The sequence below is a fragment of the Pelmatolapia mariae genome, linkage group LG3_W, assembly GCF_036321145.2.
Source record: "Pelmatolapia mariae isolate MD_Pm_ZW linkage group LG3_W, Pm_UMD_F_2, whole genome shotgun sequence".
NCBI lineage: Eukaryota > Metazoa > Chordata > Actinopteri > Cichliformes > Cichlidae > Pelmatolapia > Pelmatolapia mariae.
In genome coordinates this window covers 10,432,515-10,453,179 of record NC_086229.1, presented here as the reverse complement: position 1 = coordinate 10,453,179, position 20,665 = coordinate 10,432,515, and the positions used below count along the sequence as shown (strand labels likewise).

Genomic DNA, 20,665 nt, shown 5'->3' with positions numbered 1-20,665 from the left:
AAAACAGCACAAGAGAAGGAGGATTTCGTGTTTGTGTTACTACGAGTGCTAAACAAGAAGAGTTCCAGATGGTACAGTGGACACATGTGTGACTCCTGTGATTAAAGCATCTTTCTTTCAGCTTAACGAGTGAACCGTCAGCTCGTTCAAACACACGTTAAAGTCCGTTTGGCTCGACACCACCGAACAGAGGCAGCAATATAACATAGCTAACATTAACAGTGCAGTGAATCCTGCTTGTGCCGTCATATTCAGGACTGCAAACCGAGCAGCATCACTGACTTTCAGCTTGTTGTGTTTGTGGATATATGACTGACTTTAATTATCCATAAAATCATCACATTCTCTGTAAGATTAAGGTCGACTATTGAACGGCGTATATTTTGAAGTAACGGCTTTAAAACAGAGTTAGTACAAACATCACTAATGTCACATAACTTTGCCGACATGTGGCCAACAGTAATGTTTTAATGTTGTTCATTATTAACAGTGTTGGGGAGTAACGGAATACATGTACCGCCGTTACGTATTCAGAATACAAAATATGAGTAACTGTATTCCGTTACAGTTACCGTTTAAAAAGGTGGTATTCAGAATACAGTTACTTTGTTGAAATAAATGGAATACACGGCGGTACTTCCCTGTTTCATATTGTCGCGGGTCAGGAATTTTTGGGTTTGTTTGACAGCTGTGTTCTGTTGTTCCAGGCGGCAGCGTTACGGTTGCCATGGTTACAGGGTGACGCGCTCTCTCTGTGCGTGTTTCCTGGGTGAGAGAGCGCTTTGTTGTTGTTGTTGTTGTGCTAAGCTAAAAGGCAGAATGCTACAGGCATGGCTCTAAAGAATGTAGCCTGATGGGCAGTGTAGTCCGTGCTGCAGGGAGAATGGACTACCATACACGTTATGCGTCTGTGAGCGAGGGAGGGAGAGAAAGGAAAAGTCCGAGCTGTCACGGAGCAAAAACGGGAGCTGGAAGCATGTAAATATAATAATAACCACAGCAGCCAAGAAGAGTGCCTGACGAGCCCAGCTGTAAGTAAGCTATTAAGACTCAACTGTACACTGTACAAGTTCCGTTGGAGCCTTTCAACGCCTCTCTCTGTCTCTGGCAAGCAAAGTTGACCCAGACAACAAAGTAAAGCTAGTTTTCGGCTACGAGTCCGACAGGGAACCCACCGTATTAGCCAGAGGTCCCTTTACTACGTTTCGTACTACGTACCTTCAGTAACAGTAATAAATCACAGCAATAGGACATTCATGTAGTTGTAAACAGCATGATAATATATTAAGTATTCCAAAGTATTCAGAATACGTTACTCTCATTGAGTAACGTAACGGAATACGTTACAGAATACATTTTGGGGCATGTATTCAGTATTCTGTAATGGAATACATTTTAAAAGTAACCTTCCCAACACTGATTATTAAACATTGGCACATAAATAAGTGACATAATACTCAGTACTTACTTTTGAAAGTACTCTTCGGCCGCTTCGCTTCCACCGTTTTTTTCGGCAAAATTATCCACACCACCGCCGCGCTATGAAGTCTGGGATATGTTGGGCCATGAAGGCTGCACCGACCCATCCTTAAAATTCAGGGAAATGAAGGACGCATTTGAGGGCTGCATTTCGAGCAGCCTTTGAATTGGGACAGCCTTTGGCCTTAAAATGCGGCCTTTAAGGCTGCAGACCCCTTGACTGTATGTCTAAAATGAGATAAATAAAGTGAGGAAAAACAAGGCTGCAGACCCTGAATTGGGATACAGCCCAAATCCGGTCATTGGTACGTCCTGGCTTGTGTAGTTACTAGGTAACAAAAGCTCAACACTGCCCCTAGCGTCCTGGAGCACTTCCGTTGTGCTTTGGAGTTTGCATGTGTTTTGTATTTTGCATGTGTTTTGGAGTTTGTACGTGTTTTGGAGTTTGTACGTGTTTTGGAGTTTGCATGTGTTTTGGAGTTTGCATGTGTTTTGTATTTTGCATGTGTTTTGTAACTTGCACATGTTTTGGAGTTTGTGCGTGCTATTTGGAATTTGTAAGTGTTTTGGAGTTTGTACATGCTTTGTCTCTAGGGGCCACCGTAGATGGGCCACGTAAAACCAGAGTTATGATAAAAATATATGCAATGTTTGGTTTTCTTCCTGAATACTGTCGTTATTTATATTTACTGCGGGAGGAAATGGTAAAAACGGCGTTTTATAAGGAAACCGCTCGAAAACACTCTCCACCTGTGAGCAAAAACAAAACCAAAAAACCCCCCACCCTTTCCTATTGGTTGAAAAAAGTACCGCGTCGACCAATCAAAAAATGATATGGCAACGTTGCATCTAGTTGTTAAGAAACAGGGGGAAGTTTTAGGAGTGACGGCGGTGTTCTGAGATGTGAGAGATTTGAGACGTTAAATCTTGTGTAGTTAGTGTGTAGTGTAGTCAATAGTTTTGTTGTGTGTGTCAGAACAATGAGGCAGCTGCTGAATGTTACAGGTGTTACAGGAGTGACACATCTCCTGTTGTCAGGCCTGCAGGTATCAGGCTGTTGTTCTCCTTTATCTCATAGTGGACAGAAATTATTTTTTGGAGTGGCACAAATAATTTGTGTGGCATCAGATTTGATGCAGAACAGCTGATTGTTCTGTAAATAGTTTGAAATGTTTGTTTAAAAAAACGCCTTGGCTGCATTAAAAAAAATAGCTGCAAAAAACTTTGTTGTTTGCCAAACTGAGTTACTTTTTTGAAGTAGTAACTATATAATTAATTGCCCAACATTGGTCATTATATACTGTATTTTGCAGACAGAGAGTTATAGGACTCTCCCAGACCACAGACTCATAATACAAGTCAGAGCTTTATGAAAAAAAAAGAAAAAAGAAAGAAAGTTGTGTTTTCAAAATTGGAGTTCAAGTTATTTTTACTTCCAATAGTGTTAACATACTACACAGGTCATGAACAGGATTTTCTAAATTTTCATTGTAAGTGGGCTAAAGCAGTTTAAAAGTAGTCTAACATAAATGTAAATGCTGTAATTTGATTATTTTAATAAACCATGTAACTTGGATGGATTAGATGCTGGCATGACCACAGTGCACACGTCTGATGTTGCTCACAGTGGTCCAAGGGATCGCTCAGGGAGTTTGTGTGTTCGCTCAGACACATGAAATATTTGAGGGAACATTGGTGGAAACATTATGGGTTCGCGGAGTAAGACGTGGATCAAATATTGTGCAGTATTTTAAAGTTCACTAAACATAGATGTTTACATTTTTAATTTATTTTTTATATTGCAAACATTTGCACTGTAATTAGTATTTGCACACTATTTTATATTATTTTTTGACAATCTTTAAAGCCATTATTCAATACATTGTTATTGTTAAATATCGTCTAATAATCGAGATCTCAGTTTCAGTGAAAATAATTGTGGTTATCATTTTTGCCATAATCGAGCAGCCCTAGTTCCTACTCTGTTGGAGTAGTGTTCAGATAGCTGCTCTGCTCTATGTTGGTACAGGTCATTGAAGATGATAACAGTGGGTGGATTATATTCTTAAACTTAGTTACAGCACTTTCAGAAAGACATCTACTGTGATAAAGTCTGCTCTCCACTGCTGTGTAATCAATTATTGTAAATGTAAATGTTATCAGGAAATGATCAGACAGCAGAGGGTTTTCAGGAAACACTGTTAAATGTTCAGTTTCTATGCCATATGTTAAAACAAGATCTAGAGTGTGATTAAAGTGGTGGGTGGGTTCTTTTACATTTTGAGAGAAGCCAATTGAGTCTAATAACAGATTAAATGCCATGTTGAGGCTGTCATTTTTAGCATCTACATGGAGGTTAAAATCACCCACAATAATTATTTTATCTGAGCTGAGCACTAAATCAGATAAAAAGTCTGAGAAATCAGAGAGAAACTCTGTGTAAGGCCCAGGTGGACGATAGATGATAACAAGTAAGACTGGTTTCTGAGTTTTACAGCTGGGGTGGACAAGGATAAGCATCAGGCTTTCAAATGAATTAAAAGTCTGTCTTGGTCTTTCGTTAATTAATAGGCTGGTGTGAAAAATTGCTGCCACACCGCCCCCTCGGCCTGTGCTTCGAGGTTTCTGGTAGTTAGAATGACTCAGGGGTGTTGATTCATTTAAACTAACATACTCATCCTGCTGCAACCAGGTTTCTGTAAGGCAGAGTAAATTGATTTGTTGATCAATTATTAAGTCATGTACTAACAGAGACTTGGAGGAGAGAGACCTAATATTTAATAATCCACATTTCACTGTTTTACTCTTTGGTTCAGATGTGGATACTGTATTGTTCTTTCTTTTTGATTTTTTATGTTTACATTGTTTAAAAGTAGAATGGGAGGGAGAGCCTTCAGTTTTCAGGCCCCTCTTCTGTGGAACCAGCTTCCAGTTTGGATTCGGGAGACAGACACTATCTCTACTTTTAAATTTAGACTTAAAACTTTCCATTTTGGCAAACCACATAGTTGGATCAGGTGACCCTGAATCCTCCCTTAGTTATGCTGCAATAGGTGTAGGCTGCCGGGGGATTCCCATGATGCACTGGGTGTTTCTTCTTCACTCACTATATGTTAATAGACCTCTCCGCAAGTACACTCTTGTTTCTCTTCAGATCGTATAAATCTTTCACCGTTTACTAAAGATTTCTGTGGAGAGGAACAACAAAATTTCTAACTTTTGATCCATTGCATTAGTGGGGCTTTAAAAAAGAAGAAGAAAAGAAATAGACCTCTCTGCATTGAATCATACCTGTTATTAATCTCTATCTCTCTTCCACAGCATGTTTTTTATCCTGTCTTCCTTGTTTCACCCCAACCGGTCGCAGCAGATGGCCCCGCCCCTTCCTGAGCCTGGTTCTGCCGGAGGTTTCTTCCTGTTAAAAGGGAGTTTTTCCTTCCCACTGTTGCAAAAGTGTTCTTTCTCTGTATGTATTAGTGTAGGGTCTACTTTACTATATAAAGCGCCTCGAGGCGACTGTTGTTGTGACCAGGCATTATATTAATAAAATTGAATTGAATTAAATTAAAGTTAAACTGTGTTTCTCCACTCCTCCTCCTCGCACTGATTACTGTTTATGCATGTCTGATTTGATTAAATGATTTGTTCTATAAATCTATGTATCACAATAGATTCATTAATGAATGTCCATCACTGATAATTTAATATCAATAATAATAATACTGTTTTCTAGTTCAACCCACTGTCAAACTTCACTCCATGATGCCTCTCTCAAGCCACCATCCCGCCATGTTGGTCTGCAGCGTCTATGACTTCTACCCCACTGAGATCAAAGTGAGCTGGCACAGAGATGGACAGGAAGTCACCTCTGATGTCACTTCCACTGAGGAGATGGAGGATGGTGATTGGTACTACCAGGCCCACTCCCACCTGGAGTACACACCCAGGTGAGTCAGGTCTAAATATGGAGTATTATTTCTGACCACATAATTACTCTGGATGGCATTACCTTGGCCCCCAGTAACACTGTGAGGAACCTTGGAGTCATTTTTGACCAAGACATGTCCTTCAATGCACATATTAAACAAATATGTAGGACTGATTTCTTCCGTTTGTCCAACATCTCTAAAATTAGAAATATTTTGTCTCAGAGTGACACTGAAAAACTACTTCATGCATTTATTACTGTTAAGGGATTTTAGGATTTTAGGATTTTTATTATGTTATGCTTAAAAGTACATTTCATTATCTAGATATGTTTGCTCTTTTAGTATTCAGCTTAAATGGGGAAGTTACACTCTGTGCAGACTCAACAGGACTCAACAGACTCAACTGTCCTACACGCAGCACAGTTCTATTTTCTCTCTTCCTGTACGTGCTATGAATAAAACTATGAATAAAGGCTTCTTTTATTGCAGGGTGCGAGTCTCCCTGAGTCTCACCCGTGTACAAGTTAACCTGTCTGAGCGTTTTTATTCTGACCTGAGTTGCAATACAGGAAAACTCCTGACATTACTTCCAGGCTGGACTTCTGTAATTCATTATTATCAGGATGTCCTAAAAACTCTCTGAAAAGTCTTCAGTTAATCCAAAATGCTGCAGCAAGAGTACTGACAGGGACTAGAAAGAGAGAGCAGATTTCTCCTGTTGAATTGAATTCAAAATCCTGCTCCTCACATACAATGTCACGGCTGACGAGGCAAGCCGTGTGGGGTTGTAAAAGAGGACCGAAAATGCAGGTACTGACTTTGATGCGATGAGTAAGCTTTTATTGAACAAGCTAAAATAACAGACTAACACGGAGGTGGTGAGGACAGGAACTAAGCAATAACCTAATCTGAGAAAATCTAAGAAAAGAAACTGAAACCTAAACTCACAGGAAGACATACAGGGAAAAACACTGCAAGAGTCATGGAGAATTCCGGCTCTTTTAAGAAAACCGGCTGTTTTGGCGCGGCTCATTAAAAAAAGCCGTCGCTTTTGGCTCCCAAGCGGCTCTTCAGGTTTTATTAACAACAATATAAAATTATGCACAAAATAAATTACTAATGTAAAAAGGTATGTTTTTTATTTATATATGTTTATTAAATAAATATGCTTTTATTTATTTACTCCACATAAAATGTCAAACATAAATTAAAAAATACAAAAACCAACTATTTACAATTCAACTTTTAACTATTTAAACTTTCAGTTTTTGCCTTTTAAACATAGTTAAAGTGAAACAAACACAAAACACTGCAAACCAAAGCACAATAACATATAAATTAAAATATGCAAAACAAAAAGAAGATGCACGTTCTCTGTCATACAGGCCTCAGATGATTTTTTGGGAGTGTTTTCCTGCTTGGAATCGCATATATAGGATTCAGTGCATGAATAAATTTCCTTAATCCTTTATCATCCACAACTGAAAATGGTTGGAAATCAAGTGCGATCGTTTTTGCCAGTTCTTTATCATTTAAGTTCTGTCATAATGGGGTCACAGACTTGATATTTTGTTTCTTTTCTTGTCACTCTTTTTTTTTTTTTACTATAGAATAGAATAGTTCTTTATTGTCACTGTTACAGGAACAATGAAAGGCAGTTTGGCATCTCTCCGTGTGTGAAGTACACAATAGTATAAGTATTTATACTATAACACAGACAAATTTACATTTACACAAGAAAGACATGTACAAGTTATATATACACCTGCATACATAGGGATAAATACATACATACATACATATATGTATATAGATTCACTAGCACGTGCTGAGATTTTCTGAGGTCAAGGTAATGGGTTAGTGATTTGAAGGGACTTAAAGGTGAGTTTATTTTGAAGTAGTATATAGGGATGGGGCTGCCCAGTTGATTGGTTTTTGCTTCGTTTGAGGGTGAAAATGAGGCAGTCTTCGGACAATGGGTGGATGTCACTCAAGCACGGGTGAAGGGTCGGATAGAACTTTGAAGATGAGGAAGTGAATTCGGAACAGCGTAAGAAGCCGAAGAAAGTGAGCAGGAACATGGCTTTGAGTGTGCGTGCCAGGAAGTAGTCGCTATAGCCGGAGGGTAGAGATGCAGCGATGTAGAAGATCTGAAGTTAGGGGTAAGCGGTGTAGGGTCATGGAAACCTTTGATGAGTAGTGATATCTGGGATGACGTAGTGGTTGGGCATGATGAACCTGTGAGCAGTTTGGCAAAGAAGGAATGAGATATGAAGCTGGAAACTGTTGCAATGTCGAATGATGGGAAGGGCAGGTTGAAGTTATGATGGAATGAACGGAACGTGTTCCAAGCGGTCCAATAGGAGGACAATGTGCTTGTGGCGAGGCTATTTATGATCGCTTCTTGGGAGATGCTGATGAGTTCTGCGATGCTGGAGTTTAGATCTCGAACGTCGTGGCAGAAAATGGAGGACCTGGGGTCGGAGCTGCCTCTACGTAGGGTGCCAAGGCTCTGAATGTCTGGAGGAAGAGACGAGACAAGGAGTCAGCAATGGAATTGAAGTGGCCTGGAATGTGTTCTGCTCTGATTAGGAACTGATGGGTGCCACGTGAGATGCCATATGAAGAGCATGATGGAAGGAGAATTGCTTCAGCCTTTGTTAATAATGTCGACTACGGCGAAGTTGTCGGACCAAATGAGGATGGATCTTTTGACCATTCATGGCCCCACAGTAAGGCTGCGATGACTACTTGTTTAGATTTCGTAATGGCTGATGAAGGCAGGAACTTCCGATCGTGGATATTTTTACGGAACTCGGGAGGCCGAGCTGAAGAGAACCACCTTCGGCCGTAATAGACCCCAAAGCCGGCAGAAGGGGCGGCATCTGTGAAGAGCTGAACGCCGTCAGGGTGGGACAGCTGATTGTGTAGAAGAAGGTGATGCCGTTCCAGTTAGCAAGCAGAAGTTGCCAGAGACGCAGTTCAGCCCTGGAAGAGCTATCCAGCATGGCGGAGTCAAGGAGTGACGGTTTAGATGCAGCGAGTGAAAGCAAATGAAAGATCCAACAGGAAGAGCAGCTATTGTTTGGAGCAAGTGAGAGCGAGGAGGAAGCTTTGGAGGAGAAGGGTGATGCGATTGAGCTTTTCGATGGGCAGGGAGGCCTGGAAACGTTCGGTGTTGAGGGTTATCCTGAGGAACTCCAGTGATGTTTAAGGTCCCTCTGTTTTCTCTTCCGACAAAGGGATGCCAAGTTCGGAGTTGATAGTCCGTGAACTGGTGGAGACGTGGGAGGGGAGATGACTAGGAAGTCATCAAGGAGGTGAACCATCTGTTTTTTTCTCTTTCTTCTTTAGTCTTTCTCTTTTATGTCGCTCTCTCTCTCTCTTTTTTTGTTCTTCTTCTTTCTTTCTGTCTCTTGTTTGAGTTTTTGTTTTTGACTGCTGGTTTTTGCAAGTGCAAGAAACCGAGTCTGGGCAACGATCCCTGGGTGGAAGCCTTCTGAGAAACTTTTTACTAAGAAGTTGACAAAGTCTGGGTTAGGGTGAATTTTTTTTTTTTTTTTTTTTTTTTTATAAGGCGTCTTCAAGTGCCGGAATGTGGATGGGTGTGGAGACTGACAGAGCTAGTCATGGTTTGGTGGGGTTGTGGGGGCATGCGGAGCGAAAATGGCCACCGCCGCAAAAGGAGCAGCAGTGAAGATAGCGGCATTGAGACAAGGAACAGCCGGAATTGTTGAAGTTATTGCAAATGTTACGGCCTCCGAGGTGCATGATGGGCCTACCCCGCCTGTCTGAACCGTGAGGCAAAGGCATGCTGGGAGTGGAGATTGTGGGTTTAGAAGGCTCTGGTACAGGAGCGAGGGTCAAGCAGAAGAGAACAGAAGGACGGCGCGAGGGCTGTGGTTCGTTTTGGGCTGGGACTATGCAGGCGGAAGCGGGATGTGACGGGGCGCGGCACGACTTGCAGGAGAGAGAGGGAAGGGCGGCGAAGAGGCAGCAGAATGAGAGCGGGAGCGCTGAGATGTTAAGAAGAAACAGAATAATGTAGCCTTGATATCGCATCGACGAAAGCGGATGCCTCTCTCTTTCAGAACACGTTGGAGATGGGTGACGGTCCAGTCGGAGACCTTCGTGGGCAGAGAATCTTCAGGAGACCTCACCGGAGCGTGGGAATGGTGGCGCGAACTCGGAGTTGAAGGCTGAGATTGATCGTGTTTCTGGGAAGCTCCACGGGGCCGGAGAAGCGCCTCAGGATGATCCGGAGTGGAGCTCTGCCTAGAACATTTACTGGGAGGGGATCATCCTCTAGTAGCAGATCGGAGGTTGCAGTTTTGCGGGGAAGGGGAGCAACCGGAGCCGCTGTATTGTTGAATGGAGCGCAGAGAGGAGTTCCGGGGAATGCGAATGGGAGACCTGACGGCTGTGCGGCGAGGACGGCTGCTGAAAGGCGCGCTGGACGGGCCGGCTGTAATGGAGCACTCAGCGGCTCCACTAGGAGCAGTTTGCCAATCCTGAAAATCAGGTGGAGAAGGAGTGAGGTCTTGGTCCGATGCGCTGAGTGACGAGGAATCCATGGTAATGGGCAAAAGGGTGAGTAGGAATCAAGCTCTTAGAATTGCGAGGCATCTGACGACGAGGGGTGTTCGCATGAAAAATGAGAACAGCAGGTATTGGAGAAGGGGGGTTTTTATAGCCTGAGGTCGGAGGGGGCGGGAAGGAGGAGTGGTCCCGCTCCTGAAATTCAGATGATCTCCACTACATACATATACGCATGCATAGATACTAGGGGTGCAACGATACTCGTATCGATATTGAACCGTTCAATACAGTGCTCTCAGTTCGGTATGCATGTGTATTGAACAATAGAACATTTTTAATTTATTTTATCAACTTTTCTTCTGATGATGCTGTCTGTGTTGAGAGCTCAGTGGATCTGCGTTCGACTACTCCGCCTAGGTTGCACTGTCGAGCGCAGATCCACTGAGCGCAGCGCAAGCTAGCAAGACAGAAGCTAAGCTCATTGCAACATGACAAATTGAACCTCCCCCGCCCGCATTCAGATCTGGCTTTTGGAACTATTTTGGTCTTCATGTGAAGTATGACCCTGAAGGTAAGCGCGTCATGGACAAAAGTAAAACAGTATGTCGGATGTGCCACGCAATGCTCAATTACATGGGTGGGAACTACTGCGTTAGCGCAGTTTGCTCGTTAACGTGTTGACTCCATCCAGCCCCACGCACGGGTCGATCCGCGGTAGCTCGTTAACGGAGATTTGCCGTGTTGTGTTGTTAACGTCATTTCAGATTAACGCTGACAGCACTAGTGGGAACACAACGAATATGACTGCACATTTACGCCAACATGATCCTAGTGCAAAGACAAGTGGAAGCAGACAAAAACAAGCACGCATGCTACAAACTTTACCCGAGTCATTTAGACAGCCGTTAGCACATGATTCTCCTTATGGGGACCTGATATGTTTAATATGCTGCTGAGAATATGCCCCAGAAGAAGCGTATAGTATAGCTTTTATTTTGGAAAGAGCCATTTCTCTGTAATAAATTCTCTTTTCCAAAGATGAGGGATTTCTCGATCAGATAATTTATTTTTTTATTACTTTGTTGTTTCAGCAACATTAAATTTAAAAACTGTACTTTTGAGTTAAAATCTATATTTATAATTTTAATAAATGACAAATTAAAGAAGCATGAACATTTTTTTGTATTGAAAAAAGTATCGAACCGTGACACCAAAGTATCGAACCGAACCAAACCGTGAATTTTGTGTATCGTTGCACCCCTAATAGATACATACACACAAATATTTCCACATACACGCTTACATATATATACAGTGGGATGCAAAACTTTTGGCAACCTTGTTAATAGTCACAATTTTCCTGTATAAATCGTTGGTTGTACAATAAAAAATGTCAGTTAAATATATCATATAGGAGACACACACAGTGATATTTGAGAAGTGAAATGAAGTTTATTGGGTTTACAATCTGAGGAGCAGGTGCATTGTAAGGTGCAGTGTGATCAGTGAAATTGCACATGCGGGGGGGGGGGCATTGCTACTATAGTAAATATGGTTGTAATAAAGTTTAAGACTTAGGAATGCTGGTTGCATTAAAGTACATGTAGAAATAAGGTGAGTGTCCAGGTTGCGAGGGGTCCTTGATGATGATGCTGGCTTTCTGCTGAAGTCTGCCAGTATCAAAGTCTCTGAGGGCAGTTAGTGAGGTGCCAATTGCTCGCTCTGCTGCCCTCACCACCCGCTGCAGTTTCCTCTTGTCCTCCGTGGTGCAGCAGTTGAACCAGAGTGTGCAGCAGCAGGTAAGGAGCAGTAGAAGTTTACTAGCAGTCTTAGGGTAATTGGGCCTGACGTAGTCTCCTGAGGAAGTACAGCCTTTGTTGTGCTTTCCCTATCTGGTGGGAAATGTTTGTGGACCAGGTAAGGCCGGCCGAGATGTGGACTCCGAGAAACCTGAAGCTTTCTACCCTTTCTACCTCCTCCATCAATGTAGAGGGTGGAGTGCTCAGATCGCCTTGTTCTCATGAAGTCGATTACCATCTCCTTGGTCTTGGCTGTGTTCAGATGCAGGTTGTTGTTGTCACACCTTTTCTTCAGATGCTGATCCTCCTCTGTAGGCTGAATCGTCATTGTTGTCGATCAGTCCTATGATGGTGGTGTCGTCAGCAATTTTATAATGGTGTTACTGGTGTTGATTGGAGAACAGTCATGGGTGAAAAGTGAGTATACGAGGGGACACACGTTCAGAGTGAGGGTGGAGGAGGTGTGGCTCCCATTCTGACGTTCTGGGGTCTGTTGATCAGGAAGTCCAATATTCAGGTGCACAGTGATCTGCTGAGTTTTAAGTTGTTTAGTTTGTTAACCAGTTGGTGGGGTTGAACTGTATTGAAGGCGGAGCTGAAGTCCACAAACAGCATTCTCACATACAGACGTGGACAAAATTGTTGGTACCCTTCGGTCAATAAAAGAAAACCTCACAATGGTCACAGAAATAACTCTAATGTGACAAAAGCTTTTCAACCATGCTTCAGCTGAATTATTTAAAAAGCAAATGCATGAAACAGGCCTGGAAAAAAATGATGGTACCCACAAGTTAATATTTTGTTGCACAACCTTTGGAGGCAATCACTGCAATCAAATGGTTCCTGTAACTGTCAATGAGACTTCTGCACCTCTCAGCAGGTATTTTGGCCCACTCCTCATGAGCAAACTGCTCCAGTTGTTTCCAATTTGAAGGGCGCCTTTTCCAGACTGCATGTTTCAGCTCCTTCCAAAGATGCTCAATAAGATTAAAGTCAGGGCTCATAGAAGGCCACTTTAAAATAGTCCAATGTTTCCCTCTTAGCCATTCTTGGGTGTTTTTAGCTGTGTGTTTTGGGTCATTGTCCTGTTTTAAGACCCATGACCTGCAACTGAGACCAAGCTTTCTGACACTGGCCAGCACATTTCTCTCTAGAATCCCTTGATAGGTGTCTTGAATCTGTGCAGGGTACAATGAAATCTCAAGCCCTGTGCCAGATGCAACAAAGCAGCCCCAGAACATGACCGAGCCTCCCCCATGTTTCACAGTTGGGACAGTGTTCTTTTCTTGATATGCTTCATTTTTCCATCTGTAGACATAGAGCTGATGTGCCTTGGCAGAAAGTTAAATTTTTGTCTCACCTGTCCACAGGACATTCTCCCAGAAGCTTTGTGGCTTGTCAACATGTGGTTTGGCATATTCCAGTCTGGCTTTTTTATCATTTGTTTTCAACAATGGTGTCCTCCTTGGTCGTCTCCCATGTAGCCCACTTTGGCTCAATGACGGATGGTGCGATCTGACACTGATGTTCCTTGAGCATGAAGTTCAGCTCGGATCTCTTTAGAAGTCTTTCTGGGATCTTGTGTTACCATTCGGATTATCCATCTCTGTGATCTGTCATCAATTCTCCTCCTGTGGCCATGTCCAGGGAGGTTGGCTACAGTCCCATGGATCTTAAATTTCTGAATTACATGTGCAACTGTAGTCACAGGAACATCTAGCTGCTTGGAGCTGGTCTTATAGGCTTTACCTGTACCATGCTTGTCTATGATTTCCTTTCTAATCTTCTGAGAAAACTCTTTCCTTTGCTTCCTCTGGTCCATGTTGAATATGGTTCACACCATGTCACCAAACAACACAGTGACTACCTGGAGTCCTATATATGATGGCACCTGTGATGCTGATTAGTGGACGCACATTGGATTAACACATTAACACACACATTATTTTCATTCTTTTCTAGGGGTACCATCGTTTTTGTCCAGGCCTGTTTCATGCATTTATTTTAATTCATTTGAAGCATGGTTGAAAAGTAATGTCTGACTTTCATTTGTTAAGATTTATAGAATTTTTATTTATTATTACTTTTGTCAGATTAAAGTTATTTCTGTGGCCATTGGGAGTTTTTCTTTCATTGACCTAAGGGTACCAACAATTTTGTCCATGTCTGTAGGTGTTATTACTGTCTAGATGTGTGAGGATTGTGTGAAGAGCTGTTATTATGGTGTCCTCTGTGGACTTGTTTGCCGTTTATGCAAACTGGTATGGATCGAAGTCTGCAGGGATGGCAACTTTAATCTGTGACATGATGAGTTACTCAAAACATTTGGCAATTATGGATGTTAAAGCAACTGGACGATAGTCATTCAAGCAGCTCACTGTGTTCTTCTTGGGCACTGGAACGATGGTGGCTGACTTAAAGCAGTTTGGTACTACAGACTGTAGCAGTGAGAGGTTGAAGATGGTGGTGAAAACCGCTGCTAGTTGGTCTGCACATGCTTTAAGCACTCTACCAGCTACACCGTCAGGACCAGCTGCTTTCCTCGTGTAGACTCTGCGCAGTGTGGCTCTGACCTGATGCTGCTCCAGCTGGGTGGGGGCATCGTCCCTTTCTGAAATGGCAGGATGGGTGATGGTGTCCCTATTTTGCTGGTGAAGAATTGGTTTAGGGTGTCATATAAGGTGATGTCCTGGGAGAGGTGTGCAGATGTGGGTTGAGTATCCAAAAATTGTACCCAAGTAAGAATAGCATTACTTTAAAATATTATTACTCAAGTAAAAGTGAAAAGTAGTCATCAAAAAAGTTACTTAAGTAAGAGTAAAAAAGTAGTTGGTGAAATCACTACTTAAGTAGTGATTAACTGGTTGTAATGTCTGATTTATTTTTTAAATAGATGCTATCAGACAAACAAAAATAAATAAATATACAAATTTTAGTATTTTCAAAAAGAATGAATGTAAAAACATCAACAAAATAAGGCACAACAATTCTAATTTCCAGATTTCAAGGGGGGGGTTTACAACATAAAGCTTTTTCTCACCAATATTTACAGTAAATAATATAAATATAGAAACAGTGCAAACCATTTCCAGTGACAAGATATGCTGTAAACTTTATATTCATTTTTGCTCCAAATGGCACAGTAGCCTCACAGAAAACATTAGAACGAGGCATCTTCAATATATGTACATACAAGGCAGCTCAGTTTACCATAAATTGTATGGGTGTGCATCTATTTCTGCATATTTAGCAAGGCTCGCAAAATTTCAAAATCTCTGCTAGCCCTTCGGGCAGGCACTCTTCAGTTTTTGGTAGCCCAAAATAAATTTAAGTAGCCCAAATAAAAAATAGAGCAATTTTTTAATGTTTTGTTTCCTTTACAATATTATACATTAAAGTATAATATTGTAACGGAAACAAAAATTAATCAGAAAGTTGTTAAAATACAAATCACAACAACTGTATAAAAATTACAATCATCAACTCAAATACTTGTTTCTAATTGAACAGAAATTTCTATGAACTTGTAAGAACTGTGTAGAACATGAATCTGTGTCAGATCCTGAATCTGAAATTTCCACTGAAGTCAAGGGTAAGAGGTAAGGGGAACCAAGATCGAGGCCATTTGCTTTTTGAAGTTTGCAAAGACTGCTAAATTTTGACAATGGTAGTTCACTCTTTGCAACATAGTACGCTTTTGAAAGATTTTTCAGGACTTCTTCTTGTGCTTGGTTTATTTTTAGTATGTTTTTTGCAATTGCTGTTTGTTCTGGGAAAGATATTGCAGACTGAGCAATAATGCATTTCTTGCATTTCTCATGGGTTCTGATGGGGTCTTTCTTCAAATTACTGGTCACAGTTACAAAGGCACTTGTCGACTCAAATGAAATGAAACTCACGACACACCCGGCAGAACATTATGTTATTTAGCTCGTCATATTCCAGCCACAGAAATTCTTTTGTCCATGAAACCAAAAAATCTGAGCTTTCTTTTTGCCTCATAGTCTGATTTGTCATAACTTTTCCGTTTTGTGGTCGGCTTTTATTTGGCTGTGCCTTCTTCACCCTGACCCATCTTATTTGGCTCAGCAGAACTAAAATTCCAGCGTAAATCCTGCTGCTTTTACACAGGTACTTACATAACGGTCAGCGATTCTCTGCGCAATCAACCTCTCACGTGTTTAAGCTTGCTGTGGGAGATTTCACTTGTCACGTTTGAATAGTAAGCTAATGAGTGATAAGACGACGTCAGAGGAATTGGTGCGCAATTAACCGTCACTCACCAATCAGTGCTGCCGCTCTCTACACACCGTTCGCACGATCGCAAAGTGAAAGTGAAAGCAAAAAACAAGCACAAATTCAAACACGATTTCAATATGTCACATATTGACAGTGGCTCATCGATGCCAATGAGATAATTACTCAGCTACATTTTCGAAAGAATGCAAAAGCAATGACATATATTTTCCCTTCCTATGATAGCCCGACGGGCAGGGCTGAGATAGATTTTGGTAGCCCGACTGGAAAAATCGCTAGCCCCGGGACGTCGGGCTAGCGATTTTGCGAGCCCTGTTTAGCAAAAATGTGCCATTTCTTCACTCAGTGAAGTGAAGGTTAAGCTTCAGCAGCAGTTTGCTCTCACCCATATGGAAAAGATATATATAAATCTTATAAAGTTTGTATCTGTCTTGTGTGAAACTTGTATGAAAAGCATACAATAGTGAAAACAGATACAAGATCCCTAGAAAAATTATATAAATGAAACTTGTATGTTTTGGATACTTACAAAAACAATATATGAAAGTGGCCACATTCATGAGTAAATCATATAAGCCTTATATGATTCACTATATGAAGTAGGCCACATCTTATGCAAGTCTTTTATAAGTTTTTTCCATTTCTTTTCCATATGGGCAAGGTTCTTTCTGTGAAGCTGTAACTGTTTAGCAGTAAACAGGAGTCCTGCATGACTAAGAAGTCCTTCACAAGCTGCAGATGCAGGAAGAGCTGTATTGACTTTGATCGACAGCTTCTTGATGTGAGGAGAGCCATGCAATAGATCCACACCTCCAGTGAACAGACATGAAAGGTACCTCTCCAGCTCCCCTGCTTCTGGCTTTCCTGGCCCCATGGATCCATCGTCTTAGTCGGTTAGGCTGCTGTTTGTGCTGGCCTCATCCAGCTCTGTGTCTAGGTGATGTCTGATGAAGTTCAGACCTGTGGAAAGATGTAAGGTTTTCAAAAGAATTAGGTCTGGTCATTATAGTGCTGTATACACTGCCAAGCTGCGGATGTTTGGCATACAAATTTGATCATACTGGAGATGTTATTTTACTAACTCTTGTTGAAAAACAAAATCTTGTCTTTCATATCCCGCACAAACAGTGCCGTGTTCTCCAGGAGGGGACAAGCATCGAAGGCGTTTAGAAAGGGAGGGGGGATGAGTGAGTGCGAATCAGTGTATGTGTATGTGTGTGCGTGTCCATAGTTCAGCTGAGACAGTGTCCTCCGCCCTATCAGGCTAAGTAAACAGTCTACCAGCCAACCCAGGTGGCCTTGCATGGAGTGGGAAGAACAGTCAACACACAGTCTTTATCAGGGAGTTTTTTGTTCGGCTCCAGCCTTGAGCCCACAGCTGGCGCCGAGGAGGTATCCGCATTATGATGTTGATGTTGTCTCCTCGCACTGTTTGGCTGTTACTCAAGGAAAAGATGAGAAAGACAGTGATGAAAGCCGTGACTGGAGCTGTGATGTAGCCTCTAATCTCTCCATGGCTCTCCTGAGCAGGCAAACACCTCAGTCAGGCTGCAAAAAGATGAAACACACCCCTTCCAACCACAGGGGAGGGAGTTGGATGGAGCTAGCCTCCTAAAGCTGGGCATACATTGTGCGATTTATGGCCCATTTTGAGACGATATTGCAGTCGTTTGACCGTTTTGGGGAATGGCCCGATTTTCACCTTAATCGTGTGTCGTGCATCGTGTAGTATACATGGGGTAACGAAAAGCAATTAACACCTCACAATCAGCTCTCGATCGTCATTAGTTTGGTCGCAAGAAAATCAAACCTGTTTGAAATCTTGACGCCCCTCAACGCAGCCTCGCACACTGCACACACGCAAACACAGAAATGAAAGTGAAAAGATGAAGCAGCACGGCAGTGCAGCGTGTGGTCTGGACACAAGCGATGGAGGCACAACTTATAGAACTTTGGCAAGCTCGGAAGTGTAGAGCTGCCACCCCGGCAAAAGAAAAATAGAAATATATCAAGTTATAACGTGACAAGTTTATTGTTCTAACAACATACTGTCATGTTTGTACTATCACGTCATTACAATGTCATAACAAAAAACTTCACATTTCACAATATAAATGTTATACAGTACGAACATGATCATTATGTATATTGTAATAACATGATAGTATATTGTACAAACATGAAAAGTATATTGTTAGAACAATATACTTTTCACGTTATAACGTGATTAAGCTCAATTTTTCTTTTGCCTGCGTGGCAGCTCTACGCTTCCGTATCTGAGGCTTTTCACTGTGGCCTCACAAAATTATCACGACTACAACAAAACCATGAAAAGAGTTGGATGTACACTGGTGATCAATTGCAGCTGCCTGGTCAATGTTTTTCATTAGCAATTTAGCAAAGTCGATCGTGGTGATGTGTGCGTGTGTCTGTGTGAGTGAAAGACAGAGAGAGGGAGAGCAAGAGACAGATTTTGTATGATAAGCTTCATGTTATGGACGCACAGTGTGAGCACTCAGGTTGCATCAGAGCATCAAGCTGTATAGTGTGAGACCCTGCATCGTGACCTATGAACTTATAACCCCTGAGATTCAATCACACAGTTTGAGCAGGAGCTGAATAATGCGTCTGAAAAAAATCACACAGTGTTTGCCCAGCTTAATGCAGACTGTTTAAACTAAACAAGCTGCTGTTTCACATAATAAACCATGTCAGCGGCAGTATTGCCTTCTGTTTTAACAGTTAAAGCTGTAGAGACGAGCTGTTTACATGTGCGTGAAACTCTAGCGTCATTAACCAGGCTAGCTGTTATCTTACAGCTCATGCTAGCTAACCACCAAGCAGTTAAAAGGACAGAAACACCCACAAACTTATCTCAGTACAACGTAGCGCCGAAAATATGACGTGATTCTAGTTCAATCAAACTCGGGGCTGAAGCTCGACACAGCTGCTGTAACGTAAGACTGACATCCAGCTAACCACAGCTAACAAGATATTTAGAGAAAACTTACCGTTTCCTCAGGTTACACGAGTTGAGTCTTTTCACGCTGAAAAGTTGGTTTGTTTTGGCTCACACTGAAGACACCGACACTGCAGACATAGCTGTTCTTTTGTCCTGCTTTTTAGTGAAACATTCTTTGTATGTGAGGCCAAAGGTGTTCATCCTCTTCAGTTCTAGTGGAGACAATTGGCTCTGCCATGTTTTCATGTGTTTCTTTTTCCGTGTGTCTGCTACTTTAAAATGCTTGAGCCGCTCTGCCCGCCACAGTTTCAAACTGGTCATGTGACTGTATGGCCACATCTGATTGGTAAAAGGGTTACAGGAAACTCCACTGGTGGTATGTTATCTAATATGTTAAACTAATTATTTTTTAAAAAAGTAACGAGTCGAATTTTGCAAATGTAGCCGAATAAAAGTAGCATTTCTTCTTCACAAATGTACTCAAGTAAAAGTAAAAAGTATCGTGCAAAAAAGGTACTTCAAAAGTACATTTTTTTCAAAAACTTACTCAAGTAAATGTAACGGAGTAAATGTAACTCGTTACTACCCACCTCTGTTTGTCTGTGACTGTCTTTGTAGCCAGTTAGTTTCTACATCCCCTGCAACGTGTTTCTGGAGTTGTTTGTGTAAAAGTGTTCCTCGATGCGCTGTTTGTATTTGCGCTTGGCTTCTTTTATGGCGTTAAGCAGAGAATGGCGTGCCTCTTTGTAGACTTGTTGGTCTCCTGATTTGAAGGCACTGTCACATGCTCTTAGCGGTCCACACTTGCACTGTTTTTTCAGATGGTTTTGTCTTTGAATTAGAGGTTTATAAGCAGGGATCAGGAACAGAGAGAGATGGTCAGAGAGTCCAAGATGAGGCAGGGGGTGGCTTTGTAAACATCTGGGATGTTGGTGTAGACCTGGTCCAGTGTGTCGTTTTCCCTTGTTGGAAAACTTGTGTTTTTAAAGGATCCAGGCAGGACAGGTTTCTGGTTTGCGTGGTTAAAATCTCCTGCCACGATCACAGCGCAGTCCGGATGCGTTGTTAGCTGTTTATTAATGGAGCGCTGGAGTAGCTCCATGGCCGACTTAGCATTAGCTTGCGGCGGCACATAAACTGCTATTATTGTGATCGCTGTGAGCTCTCTTTGCAAGTATAAGGGTCTACACTGAACTATCATGTACTCTATGTTCAGACAGCAGTGGACGACTTTAACTGTGTTGTTGGTGCACCAGTTATTGTTTACAAACACTAGCAGACTTCCTCTGCATTTCTTACTGGACTCTTTGTTTCCGTCCGCTCTGAATGTTGCATGGCCCGCTAGCTCAATCACAATGTCTGGGGTGAAAGAGTCCAGCCAAGTCTCAGTGATGATCATAGCACAGTAATCCTTTCTACCTTTCTAATGTGTCAGTACTGTCTCTTGCTGTTGCCCCTGGCTCTCTTCTCTCTCTCCCTCCTGCATTGTTCCAGTGTTGCCAACTCCTCAGTAAGGGAAATCGCTATTGGTTGTCCTAAAAGTGAATAGAAGTTGCTAAATGACATCATTGCCTAATTTGCATAATCGGTCATGCTAATGTAATTGTAACCTACGTTGTAGGAGAGAGAAATAACATTGAGACATAAAGTGAGTAAAAAACCTAAACCTAAAAATCCTAAATGCATTTAGAATTTATTTA

The 20,665-nt window shown here is 41.9% G+C and overlaps 1 protein-coding gene and 2 pseudogenes across 2 annotated transcripts in view; all 3 read left to right on the top strand.

The window, feature by feature from the left end:
* LOC134624184 (NACHT, LRR and PYD domains-containing protein 3-like) overlaps positions 1–20,665 on the top strand; it is a 189,929-nt pseudogene that overhangs the window by 108,198 nt on the left and 61,066 nt on the right.
* Positions 1–20,665, top strand: part of LOC134624188 (class II histocompatibility antigen, B-L beta chain-like) — a 34,901-nt gene that overhangs the window by 9,284 nt on the left and 4,952 nt on the right. For both annotated transcript variants that reach the window (XM_063469175.1, XM_063469174.1), the window contains one exon: positions 5,213–5,426. In XM_063469175.1, the coding sequence (XP_063325245.1) occupies positions 5,213–5,426 (214 nt within the window). The remainder of the gene's footprint in view (positions 1–5,212; positions 5,427–20,665) is intronic.
* LOC134625077 (U5 spliceosomal RNA) lies at positions 4,616–4,720 on the top strand (annotated as a pseudogene).